Source organism: Ovis canadensis, chromosome 18, assembly GCF_042477335.2.
Source record: "Ovis canadensis isolate MfBH-ARS-UI-01 breed Bighorn chromosome 18, ARS-UI_OviCan_v2, whole genome shotgun sequence".
NCBI lineage: Eukaryota > Metazoa > Chordata > Mammalia > Artiodactyla > Bovidae > Ovis > Ovis canadensis.
The window spans coordinates 69,812,191-69,825,837 of record NC_091262.1 but is presented as its reverse complement, the minus strand read 5'-3'; the positions used below and the strand labels follow the sequence as shown (position 1 = coordinate 69,825,837).

General features: G+C 47.8%; 1 protein-coding gene across 1 annotated transcript in view; it reads left to right on the top strand.

Moving 5' to 3' along the window:
* The first annotated feature begins 8,483 nt into the window (after positions 1–8,483).
* CCDC88C (coiled-coil domain containing 88C) overlaps positions 8,484–13,647 on the top strand; it is a 144,804-nt gene continuing 139,640 nt past the window's right edge. The window contains exons 1-2 of the mRNA XM_069559328.1: positions 8,484–8,717; positions 9,492–9,592. Of these exons, the coding sequence (XP_069415429.1) occupies positions 8,658–8,717; positions 9,492–9,592 (161 nt within the window). The 5' untranslated portion in view covers positions 8,484–8,657. The remainder of the gene's footprint in view (positions 8,718–9,491; positions 9,593–13,647) is intronic.

Here is a 13,647-nt window from a genome sequence, read left to right as displayed (position 1 = left end):
GAATCTGTCTGCAATGCAGGAGACCTGGGTTCAGTCCCTGGGTTGGGAAGATCCCCTGGAGAAAGGAAAGGCTACCTATTCAGGCTAAGTATTCTGGCCTGGAGAATTCCATGGACTGTGTAGTCCATGGGGTCGCAAAGAGCCAGACATGACTGAGCAACTTTCACATTCTGTGGATGCCTGTCAGCTTCCTTCCCCCGTCAACCCTGTCATCACCAAGTGGGCTCATGAGCAAAGTAGTCACCGTGGCAGGGCGGGGGTTACGTACAGGCTCAGCAACATGGACGTCTACTCACCAGGTCAACCTGGCTACAGCCACTTCTGAGTGTCCAATTTGTCAGAGTGTCTCCAATCAGAGACCAACAGTGAGTCCCTGATGAACAGGGCACCATTCCTTGGAATGATCAGCCAGCTACCTACCTCACAGTCAGTTAATTACTCTGGACAGCTTCCACCATGGAAGGGGCAATGTCTTTTTCTTGTTGGAATGGACGTTTACTCTAGATACAGACTTGTGTTCCCTGCACACAATGTTTCTGCCGAAACTGCCATCTGTGGTTACAGAATGCCTCATCCATGGTCATGGGACTCCACACACACTGTTCTGATCAAGGAGCTCACTTCTCAGCAGGTGAAGTAAATGCACAGGCGTGTTGCTGTTTTCAGTCGCTCAGTCGTGTCCGACTATTAGCCACTCCATTCACTGCAGCACACCAGGCTTCTCTGTTCTCCACTGTCTCCAGGGGTTTGCTCAAGTTCATGTCCTTTGAGTTGGTGATTGCCATCCAACTATCTCATCCTCTGCTGCCCTTTTCTCCTTTTGCCTTTAATCTCCCAGCATCAGGATGTTTTCCAGTGAGTCTTCTGGTCTTCAAATGCATGGGTTTGTAATCACAGAGTTCAGTGCTCTGACCAGGTTCCCCACCATCCTGAAGCAGCTGGCTAGATAGATGCTGGAATGGCCTTTGGAAGACTCAGTTACAGCATCAGCTAGGTGGCAGTACCATGTAGGGGTGGGGCAAAGCTCCCTAGACAGCTACACATGTTCTGAATCCAAATGTTTGCTGTTTCTCCAACAGCCAGGATTCAAGGCTCCAGCAATCAAGGGCTGGAGATGGGGGTGGCCCCACTATTACTCCTAGTGACTCACCAGCAAAATTTTGCTTCCTAAAACCTTATGCTCTGCTAGGTCTTAGTTTCAAAGGAAGGAGGAGTCCATTAAACTGTTAAGCCTGCCACTTGGCCACTTTGGGCTCTTCATGCCTCTGGATCAACAGGTAAAGAATGAAGTTTTGTGCTGACTGGGATGATTGAACCTGACTATCTCGGAGAAATTGGGTTATTTGTCCACAATGGAAGTAAGGAAGAGGGTATCTGGAATAAAGAAGAACCCTTAAGGCACCTCTTAGTTGTATTACTGTGCCCTGTGATTAAAGCTGATGGAAAACTACTAGCACACAATTCAGGCAGGACTTCCAAAGGCCTGGATCCTTCAGCAATGAAGGTTTGAGTCGCTTCACCCAACTAATGAAGGCCAAGAGCCCCTGCCAAAGGAGGCACTTGCTGACAGCAAAAGGCAACGGTACTGGAAGAAGCTAGTTATAAACACCAGCTATGCCCACGTGATCAGTTACAAAAACGAGGACTGTGACGGCCATGAGTGTTTACTCCTTCCTTATTTTGTTAAGTGCGTATCCGTGTGTGTGTTATGTTTGTGTGTATACACACACACATATATAATATACATGTATATGTATACGTAGACATATGTGTGTTGGTGTGTGTACTGGCTAACTGCAAAGAGCCGACTCATTGGAAAAGACTCTGATGCTAGGAAAGATTGAGGGCGGAAGGAGAAAGGGACAACAGAGAATGAGATGGCTGGATGGCATCACTGACTCAGTGGACATGAGCTTGAGCAAACTCTGGGAGGCAGTGGAGGATAGGGAACCCTGGAATGCTGCACGTAGTCCATGAGGTGGCAAAGAGTTGGACATGACTGAGCAACTGAACAACAATGTTTGTGTGTGTGTGTGTGTATATATGTCACAACTATCTGTGTTTTCCCTTTTGTTATTTCCTTATCACATAAGATATTCTGACTTTTAAGTGTTGTTAACTGCATCATAGTGTTGTTTTTTTTTTTCTTTTTTTTTTTTGCATCATAGTATTTAAGTTACAGGATTTCAAGGAGAAGAGTGAATATCACCCAAGAATTCTGCATCCTCTTCTGGGGAAATAGTACATTTTTGATTGTATGCAGAGTGCCTGTTAGCATGTTAGGTATTGTCTTTATTCAGAGATCAAGCGTGGTTTAAGGAGATGTGTCTGGGCACCAAATTGATAAGACTTACATTTGTGATGGTTAATTGTATGTGTCCACTGAGCTAGGCCAAAGTACTCAGAGATTTCATGAAATGTCTGAATGTTGCTGCAATGATATTTTTTAGATGAGATTAATATTTAAATCAGTTGACTCTGAGTAAAGCAGATTACCTTCTACAGTGTGGGTGGGATTGATCCAACGAGTTGAAGCCCTGAAGAGAACAGACTGAGGTCCTCCAAGGAAGAGGGAGTTCTGCCTCCAGCCTGTCTTGGGACCCGGGCTGCCACATCAACACTCCTTTGAGTCTCAAGTCTGTGGGTCCGCCCTGAAGATTTGGGCTTGCCGGCCCCCAAACTGCATGTGCCGATTCCTTAAATCTCTCTCTCCCTTTCTCTCTCCCCACCTTGTCTCTCTATATACTACAGACAGACATAAGTAGACACACACACATCTTATTGGTTTGGATCTCTGAAGAACCTTGATTAATACAGACATCAAGATCACTCAGTGGGAAAAGGATAGTCTTTTCAACAACTCATGCTGAAATGACACATAGCCACATGCTAAAGAATGAAACTGTGCCTCACCTCATACAAAAATGTACTCACACTGGATTGAAGCCTTCAGTGTAAGAGCTAAAACCATGGAGTTCTCACAAGGAAACAAAGGGAGGATCATATCCATTACTGAGTGGGGTCATTCCAGGGGTGCAATCACGGTTCAGCGTCTGCAAATCAATGAGTGTGATATGCCGCATTAACAAAATGAAGGATCAAAATCATATGCTCAGAAAAAGCATTTGACAAAATTCAACATCTGTTTATGAAAACACTCTCAACAAAGAGGGTAGAGAGGAAATAACCCTCAACATAATAAAGGCCACCTATGACAAGGCTGGGCTTCCCAGGTGGCGCTAGTGGGAAAGAATCTGCCTGCCAATGCGGGAGACACAAGAGATCCTTCCCCTGGAGGAGGAAACGGCACCCCACTCCAGTATTCCTGCCGGGAAATCCCATGGACAGAGGAGCTTGGCGGGCCACAGTCCATGGGGTTGCAAAGAACCAGATTTGACCAAGCACAATGACAAGACCACAACTAATGTCATACTCAATGGTGAAAAGCTGAAAGCTTTCCCCCAAAGATGAGCAAGGAGATGCCTTTTCTCACCACTTTTTTTTCAACATGGTATTAGAAGTCCTAGCCAGGACAATTAGGCAAGAAAAAGAAAAAGGTATCCAAATCAGAAAGGAAGAAGTAAAACCATTACTGTTGGCAGATGACATACATAGACAATCCAAAAGATCCCACCAAAAGAGTATTAAAACAATAAATAAACTCAGTGAAGTTGCAGGATACAGAATAAATAAAAATCGTTGCGTTTCGACACCTCAATAACTATCAGAAAGATAAATTAAGGCAATAATCCCATTTAAAACTGCAACCAAAGAAAAAAAATACTTAGGAATAAATTTAACCAAGGAAGCGAAAGACCTATATGCTGAAAACTATTAAGACATTGATGAGGGAAATCAAAGATACAAATAAAATGGAAAGATATTCCATATTCATGGATTGGAAGATTTAATATTGTTTAAATGTCCAAACTACCCAAAGCAATGAACAGACTGAATGGAACGCCTGTCAAAATTCCAAAGGCACTTTCCACAGGAAAAGTTTCTAAAATTTATATGAAACTACGAAGACCATGAATAGTTAAAGCAATCTTGAGAAAGAACAACAGAGCTGGAGGCATGATGCTTCCAGATTTCAAACTATATTACAATGCTGTAGTAATCAAAATAGAATGGTATTGAATAAAAACATCACATATGTCAATGCAACAGAATGGAGAGTGCAGAGATAAACCCACCCATATTTGGTCTATTATTTTATGACAAAGGAGCCAAAAATATGCAATGAGGAAAGGTTGGCCTCTTCAATAAATGGTGTCAGGAAAACTGAACAGCTACATGCGAAAGAATGAAACTAAACTCCTCTCTTACACCATCCACACAAACTAACTCAGAATAGATTTAGTTGAATGTAACACCTGAAAACAAAAAGATTCTCAGAAGAAAATGTTGCCATGTATGGTTCTTGACATCAGTCTTGGCCATGATTCTCTAGATCTGATACCAAAAGCAAAGGCAACAAAAAGTAAAATTCAGGCTAAAAAGGTTTGGCACAGTAAAGAAAATCAACAAGATGAAAGGCAACCTATAGAATGGGAGAAAATGCTTGCTAACAATATATCTGATAATGGGGTTAAAACCATATATATATATAAACTCACACAACTCACAGGAAAAAGCAACACATAATCCAATTTTAAAAATGGGCAAAGGACTTGAACAGACATTTTTCCAAAGAAGATATATGAATAGCCAACAGGTACATGAAAAGATAGTCAACATCACTATCATCATTAGGGAAAAGGAAATAAAATACCCAAGTGATCACATCACACCTGTTAGAATGGTGAAACTTAGAAAGATAAGAGATAACAAATGGTGGCAAAGATGTGAAGAAAAGGACCCTCATGCACAGTTCGTGGGACCGTAAACTGGGAGAGCCACTATGCAAAATAGTACAGAGGTTCCAACAAAATATAGATTAAGCAAATGATGAAGCAATCCCACTTGCGGCTATGTATCCAAAAGAATCAGAAGCAGGGTCTTACAGAGATACCTGTACACCCATATTCACAGTAGCATTATTCACAATAGCGAAAACATGGAAGCAACGCAAAAGTCCATCCACTGATGAATGGATAAGCAAAATTCAACACACACACACAAGTATTATTCAGCTTTAAGAAAGGAAAGGTATTCTGTGAATCTTAAGGACATGATACTGAGTGAAATAATCCAGTTACAAAAAGACAAATACTGTATGATTCCACTTAGAGTAGTCAAAATAATAAAGACAGAAAATAGAATTAGGCTTGCCAGAGGCCAGAGCAGGGAAGAATGGAAAGTTATAGGTATTGTCAGGTTTACAAGATGAAAAGAGTTACAGGGATGGATGGTGTCAAGGACTGCACAATGAAGTGAGTGTACTTAATGCTATTGAACTGTACACTTAAAAATGTTAAGATGGTAAATTTTATGTGATGTGTATTTTAACACAAACATTTAATTATGAAATTAATACATGCTCCTTATAACAAGTTAATTACAAAGACATTAACAAATAGCCACTCCCCCCTCCTTAAAGTTGTACGAATTATTTAAAACTCCTATCAAATTACAGAGATGCCATTAGGTTACACAGCTGAGCCAGCATTTTCTGAGAAAGGGAGAAAATTTCTTTATCGGAATGAACAACATAATTAAAGTACTGCTTCTGTCTAGGAAGCAATGCACAAAGCAATTACTTTTCATGCAGAAATCAACAAGGAAAAAATTGTAAATAAATAGTTAAGTCTCTGGAAAAGGCAGTGGCAAACCACCCCAGTACTGTTGCCTGGAAAATCCCATGGACGGAGGAGCCTGGTGGGCTGCAGTCCCTGGGGTCGCTAAGAGTCAGACACGACTGAGCAACTTCACTTTCATGCATTGGAGATGGAAATGGCAACCCACTCCAGCGTTGTTGCCTGGAGAATGCCAGGGACGGGGGATCCTGGTGGGCTGCCGTCTGTGGGGTCGCACAGAGTCGGATGTGACTGAAGCGACTTAACAGCAGCAGCAGTTAAGTTTCAGATAAGAGTGAAACTCAAGGGTTGGTCTGGATGGACAGGGGACGGAGGGTTACTGCTTAGTGGTTAATAGACGGTTTGTGTGTTTGCTTCCTGAAGTTTATGGCCAACTCGATGGAGACATAAGGGAAACAATTCTTATTAAAATAATGGCAGATGGGGGTGGCGGGGGGGAGTGGCAACAGATGAGGAGGAGACAGTGAGGAAGATTCCTTTATAGACCTTTTTACACCCCATCACCTGAACTTCAAAATTACCCTGTAAAGTCACCCAGGAAACTCCTTACTCTGATCTTACGGAGTGAGAGGGTTTCTAGGAAGTGCCTTGTCCAGCTCATCCAACCCTGTGAAGCCTTCCACTCCTGCAACCTGGGCACCATCCAGTTTACCTGACACCCTGCCCCCCCAGGAAACAAGGATGCTCAGTCAGCTGGCTCCCAACGGAATAAAATGGGGTTGAGCCAATGAACTGCGGATACATCAATGACAATGAATCAACACAGCAGCTAACTGACCCCCAAACAGAAATTCCTGACATATTTGTGGCCCAGGAGGTGTCGGTGTCCTCAGCAACAACTGTCAGAAAAGCATTTGTCAAATGTATTTCCTAGTGTGAAAGATTATGCTTATCTAATAATTTTAAAGATCGCCTCCTTGTCTTTCCAGAATAGCTGGGATCAATATGAAAAAAAAAAAATCCCAGCCGCACAGAACAGGGGCCTTTTAAACAGAGGTGGGCATAAATACATATTTTATCTATTTTCCAACTGATTTCATGATATAGGCAATTAGGAATTATTGAATTTCTGGTGCACAAAGAAACCACATAAGCTCGAAATTTTAGTTCTTCTCAGTCTCCAATTTTCCCTTCCATCATCCTGAATTCGGCACTTCTTTTTAGGGATGCCCTGCATTGGAGAAGGAAATGGCAACCCACTGTAGTGTTCTTGCCTGGAGCATCCCAGCGATGGGGAAGCCTGGTGGGCTGCCGTCTATGGGGTCGCACAGAGTCGGACACGACTGAAGCGACTTAGCAGCAGCACCAGCAGTTGACTTGGCTGACTTCCCGGGTGGCTCAGTGGTAAAATATCTGCCTGCCAAAGCAGGAGACCCAGAAAGATTTCCTCCTGGAGGAGGAAACATGCAACCAACTCCAGCATTCTTGGGAATTTCCATGGACAGAGGAGCCTGGCAGGGCCACAATCTCACCCCCTCACCCGCTCAAGTACCACGGAACTCGGCTGCAATTCCACATTTCACCGGCAGATGCCGCAGCCCCAACGCTTGACAGAGTCAACTTTCACATGCAAACCAGCAGCCATTTAGCGCCTACTGTATACTTGCCACCGATTATGCTAGGCGCTTTCAGGCCAATACAGCATCGGTGGGCTCACCTGGGAAACTCCTGAGGATTCGACTAGTTTAACTGTGTAAAATGTTTTGAACAATGACTGAATCGTAGTGTGAAATTATTACCGGCCCAAGGTGAGGTAGAGACCGCCCGATCCACCGCAGCTGTCTCAGCAGAGAGGTTGTGGGTCTGGGCCCAGGGCTGGCTTTCCATCCAGCTGGGGTACTTGTCCTCTTTCCTGTCGCCTACCACCAAGCTGCCGCTACGTCCTCCAGGTAGGAATCCGGAATCTGGCTTCACTCTTGGCAAAGCGGCGGTGGTGTTGGGGTTGGAGGGAGGGGGTGTCCCAGTTGGGCCGGGTCCAGGTCGGGGCGGCCACAACACCAGTTTTTCTGCGGGAACTTCTAAAAGTCTAGCAGCCTGGGAGGTGGTAAGGTGGGCGCAAGAGGTCGCGCTCCTACGGCTTAAACTCAGCACCAACTTTCCTCCTCTGACTTCCGGGCCTGCGCCCCACCTGCCCACGAGGCCGACCCCAGCACCTGAGGCTGGAGGGCTTGGGCCTGTCGTCACGGAGCCGAGCGGGGCCTCGGCGGCACCTGGGAGGCTCCGCGCGGCCGATGGGCTGCACCTGCCTGGGGGCCGGCAGCCTGGCGGTGGTGGGCTCCGCTGGGCCTCCAGCGTGCGGTGTGCCCGAATTGACCTGGGTGGGCAGCGCGCTCTGCTCTCCTTCGGTCTCCCACGCGCGCACCCGGGGAGGCAGAGGCCGGGACCCACGCTCTCTTGCTCTCGGGCCCGCAACGGGCTCCCGGGCTGGTGGCCGACGCACGCGCGCAGCGAGGAGCCACGTGTTGGGGCCCCAAGCCCGCCGAGGCAGCGCTCTCTGCATCTGCGCGCGGCGGCAGCCCCACGTGCGGGCGGCCGGGACGCCCCCTCCCCCTGCACACGTGCGGGCCGCTGCCCCCTCCCGGCGCCCCCGCGCCGCCGCGCCCGCGCCGGGACTCCCTGCTCCAGCACCGCGAGGCGGCGCGCCGATCGCCCAGGGCCGCCAAGGGGCGGGGCCGCCGCCCGCATTGTTCCTCCCCGAGCGGCGGGCCCTCCCCTTCCCCCAGCCCCGGGCGGGGCGCGGGGCCGCCGAAGCCGCGGAACGTGGGCTCGCGCCCCGCCTTTGTCTCCCGGGCGCGAGCCGCCGCAGCCCCGCGCCCGCCGGTCGCTGCCAGAGCCGCTTTGTGCCTGGGCGCGGGGGACGGGGACGCGGGGCGCGGAGCCGGCGGGCGCAGCCTCAGCATGGACGTGACGGTCTCGGAGCTCATGGAGCTCTTCCTGCAGAGCCCGCTGGTGACCTGGGTGAGTGTGCCTGGCTCCCCGCCCCATTGTTGGGGCACCGGCTCCTCTCCCGCCCGCTGGCGATCGCAGTTAAACCCGACCCAGCCGGGGCCCCGGCTAGCCCCTAGACCCAGAGGACTCATCAAGTGCCCTCCGCCCCCCACCCCCCACCCCCAGCCAGGGTCGGGGTCAGTGTCCCGGGGTCTGGGGTTATTTCCAACTCTGGAGACGGCGCGCCGGGTGCAGGACCCCGCCTCGCTCTCGGCCGGGCGGGGGTGCTGAGCGGGTACACCTGTTCCCGCCAGGGCGTTGGGCCGGCGGCCCTGGAGCGACAGGGTCCTAGTGGTCACCCTGGGCGCATGGCTTGACCGCTTGGAAAAAGGACCCACTCCCCTAAGATATCCTCATGTAGTTTCTGAACCCCTGAGGCCAGCGGGTGGAGAGCAGTGGAGATTAGGGGGTTTCCAGTAAGAACGTGTACAGGCTAGGGTGGGCGCTGTGATTTCCAATAGATCTGAGACGTGAGAAATTTGTTGAAAAGTACCCTTTATTTTATTTTCTTTCCGCTCTGAGACGCCGCAAAAAAGTGGCTAGGAAGTTTTCTTTCTGCTGTCTCTCTTCTGTTGCCTGGCACGGGGAGGGGGATCGAGGCCCGGGAGAAGCGTGCTGTGGAAGGGTAGGTGGCCGTGGGTGACTCCCTTCTGCCCCTAGGGGCTCTGCCCGCCTGGAGAGCTTTAGACTGAGCACGTGGGGGTGACTTTTACTGCCTTACTCTCCGCGTTCCCCTCCCCGCAGGTGAAAACTTTTGGCCCATTCGGAAGCGGCAACCAGGACAACCTGACCATGTACATGGATTTAGCGGATGGCATCTTTCTGAACCAAATCATGTTGCAAATGTGAGTTACCTTCCGGGAGCAAGGAAGGAATGATGCCTCGGAAAGTCGAATTTACGGTTGTAGAAATGGAATGTGAAGTTGCAGTGTTCTCTGCATGTGGGCCCACTGGTATTTCGGTATTAATGGTGTCTTTTCCTGGTTTGTTGGGTGTGAAGAACTCCAGGACAGTGGTTTGGTCAGATGTTTGGTGAAAGGAATTTGAAATTGAGTGACTGTCATCCACATGTTGCAATTGACTTGGAACTCAGGGACTTAAGTGTTGTTTGACAATGACAAGGAAAAAAAAGAAAAACAAACCTTTCTTTTGGGGGGCAAGGAGCTGTAACGGAGAGTGTCTGGTTACAGGAAGTGTCGGGTGGGACCAGAGCATCCGCGAGTGACTATAAAGTTTCATTCGAGGTCAGGATGCCTGTGTTTCTGCCTCTCTTTCATCTTGTGTTTCCAGTTGCCCCAGAGCAAGTGCAATTGGTTAAGGTTCCTTCTTATAAACTGGATTGAAAAGTCACTGTGTTGGGAGGGGCCTGGGGAGCCAGGATGCTTTGGTGCTGTTTGTCTTGAGGCATGGGTTTAAACGGAGTTTTGGTGGAGGTTACACCTGCTAGCATGTTTGACCGCATCCTTTCCTGTTGCTGCATTCTGCCGCGCCTGTCTGATTGACAGCCTGCCACAAGTAGGTGTTGCCTCCTGCCACTGCGTTCTGTTTTTAACTCAGAAAGTGCAGGGAACGTATCGGAACTGAGTGTCTGTATGATTCACAGGCACTTGGAGCAAATGTTCTCTGTGGATCAGGCCCCTGTGCTCACCTACTCACCTGCAACTAAGCAAGTTGTCATCTTGAGCCAGGAACTTATTAGCTGATGAGAATCAGCTGCATTTGTGGCCCCCTGTGGGAGGAGGAGCAGTCAGCTTTGGTATATTCCGAAAGAGGTTTAAATAGATCTACCTACAAAGATCTATTTTAAACAATTTCCTGAGGTCATTGCTCCTGTGGCATAATAAGTTACTTGATGTCATGCTGTGGCAGAGACATCTCAGTCTTAATGTTTTTTAAGACGCTACCAATGTTACCTGTTTTGAGTTTGATTAGATTCTAAAATGACGACTCTCTTGTCAGCTTGGCAGTACTTCTTGGTTCACAAGAAGGAGTTTTCCTGGGGTTGTCTCATGGCATATTCAAGTTCTGGCATCTATTTCCCCTCCTCATCCTGCTAGACCCCCCAAAATTGCTGGATTCCAATTGGTGCAACAACCAGTGAAATTTCAACCTGTCCTGTTTAATTAAAAAAACCAGCAGTATCCCCGGCTTTTTCATCAGGGTTTTACACCCAGGCGAGGTGGAGAACAAAAGCCCTGGGACTGTTTCTCTTTCTTCCCTGACCTTTGGAATTCCTGAAGCGTTTACCACTTGCTTGTAAATCAGGAAAGCCTGTTGGACCATTCCTTTGAGAAATGCCAGCTCATCACTTGTTCACACTTGGCCCCGAAGCTAAATGCAGTTTGAAGGGCTTCTCCCTTCCCCTTGACAATTTTCTGTGTTCCTTTCTCCCCTGTGATGTGCCATGGTAATGGTCCTGCAAGTGAGAACTGGTATGTTTGCAGCTTCTCAGGCCTCAAGCAATGGTTCTGGGTCCTCTGGCCAGAGTTAGGCACCAAGAAAGAGAGCAGTGGGGAAGCTGGGTGGCTTTCTAGAAGGACATAAGGAGGGAGAGGTGCCACTTGTATGCAGTTTACTTAGTGGGTGATCAAAATAACCCTGCTCCAGGCGACAAATCAGCATTGTCTGCTCTTGGAAGTAGGTAGGGGTTGATCGGAAAGGGGGCACAAGGGAACTTCTTTTCTTTAATATTTATTTATTTATTTGGCTGGCTTGTCCAGGTCTTGGTTGTGGCATGTGAGATCTAGTTCCCTGACCCCAGGGTCGAACCCGAGCCCCCTGCGTTGGGAGCATGGAGTCTTAGCCACTGGACCACCCGGGAGGTCCACAGGGGAACTTCTAAGGGTGGTAGAAATGGTCCATGTATTGACTGGGGTATATTTCAGTTTTCAAAACTCATCAAGCTATAACTTAAGATACATGCGTTTCACCCTAGGTAAAAAGGACCTCAATTTAAAAAGAAAGTTTTAGCCCAGTGTCAAAAGCCTGTGTAACCTGCTTGTTCAAACCCTACGTCTCATGCAAGCCCTGTGCGGCTGGGCACATCACTACCGTGTCAGTTTCCTCATCTGTAAAATGGGCAGGAAAGTACCTCCCTTAAGAGATGGTTGTGAGGATGAAATGAGTGATGTATTAGCAGTTAACACAGTGCCTGCCACTTGGTAAGTGTTGGTGTCAGTTACGTAGTTATGTCTCCCTTCTTAATCCAGAAAGGATTTGCGTCACTGCTTGAAAGTTGTTTTTTTTTTTTTTAGTCTACTTTCCCCCTATGTTCTTAGTCTCTTAATAATTCTTAAGTTCTAACCCTCTCCTAACAAGACGGAGGTCACACATCCTAGCCCCACATCTAACACTGTAGTTAAGCCAAGCCTGTTTTCACTTCTGCCAAGTGTCAGGCTAACTAGTGGGTAAGCGATAAGGCTGTTCTGCCTTATCTCCCATGCTGGTAGCCCCTACTGTGTGCAGTTCGCCTATTTTGATAAATTCTCTCCGGGTTGGTAGGAGCTGAGAAAATTGCAGAGAGCAATGTGTGCTAATGTGTTGCCAGAGCTCAGACAAAAGGGGTGTTACCTAACACTTGAGAGCCATATGGAGGCTGGCTGGGGGTCACGTGACTGTACCTGGGCATTGTCTCCGGCAACTGAAGAAGCCTGGAATGGTAGTCTCTCCGCCAGGCCTCTCGGTGACATCAGTGCCTGAAAGCAGGAAAGCCCTGTGGGCTCAGCTTTCAGGGGAGGCCCAGGTCCAGGAGAACTCCTGAATGAAGTGAGGCATTGAGTGGTGTGGATGGAGCGGCTTGGAAAACTTGCTGAATAGCTCCTCTGTGCATGCACTTTCCCTGGGTACCTACTGGTCCCCAAGGGGGAAACAAGATGTCTAATTCACTTGGGACATGCTTTTCACAGTCTCATAGGAAAATTAAGAGCTCTAACTCCAGGGACTTCCCTGGTGGTCCAGTGGTTGAGACTTTGCCTTCTAATGCAGGGAGTGCAGGTTCAGTTCTTGGTCAGGGAGCTGAGATCCCACATGTCTTACAGCCAAAAAGCCAAAATATAAACCAGATGCAATACTGTAACAAACTCAATGAAGACTTTAAAGTGAAAGTCGCTCAGTCCTGTCTGACTCTTTACGACCCCATGGACCATACAGTCCATGGAATTCTCCAGGCCAGAATACTGGAGTGGGTACCCTTTCTCTTCTCCAGGGGATCTTCCCAACCCAGGGATTGAACCCAGGTCTCCCACATTGGAGGCAGATTCTTTATCAGCTGAGTCACAAGGGAAACCCAAGAATACTGGAGTGGGTAGACTATCCCTTATCCAGGGGATCTTCCCGATCCAGGAATCAAACTGGGGTCTCCTGCATTGCAGGCAGGTTCTTTACCAACTGAGCTATCAAGGAAGCCCGAAAGAAAATACTCAGAAAAAGAGAGCTCTGACTCTAGCATCAGGCAGACAAATTCAAATCTTCCCTCTGCTATACTGGTTCTGTTACGTTGGGCAAATTACTTAAACTGTCTAAGCCTCAATTTCCTGATCTGTAATAAGCGGGATGGTATTTTATAGATTTAGGGAAGATTAAATATGATTATGCATGTATAGGAAATGCCCAACAAATGTGAATCATGTCAGTCATCTTTATTGTTAGGCCTGAAGCTGGCTTTGTGTGTGTGGACACATGCGTATGCTGGTGTGCATCTGTCCACATGAAGGTGGACACCTGCATTGACGCAGTGGCTGTTGAATGCAGTTGGAAACTGGAACTGAAAGCTTGTAGCTAGGCAAGGCCTACGTTAAATCCAATACTATTTGCTTTGTTCAGACTCCTTTCTAACCCCTTGTGCTAGCTGCAGAATTACGAATAATATATTCATTATTCAGAAGTTGGAAATATCCGCAGG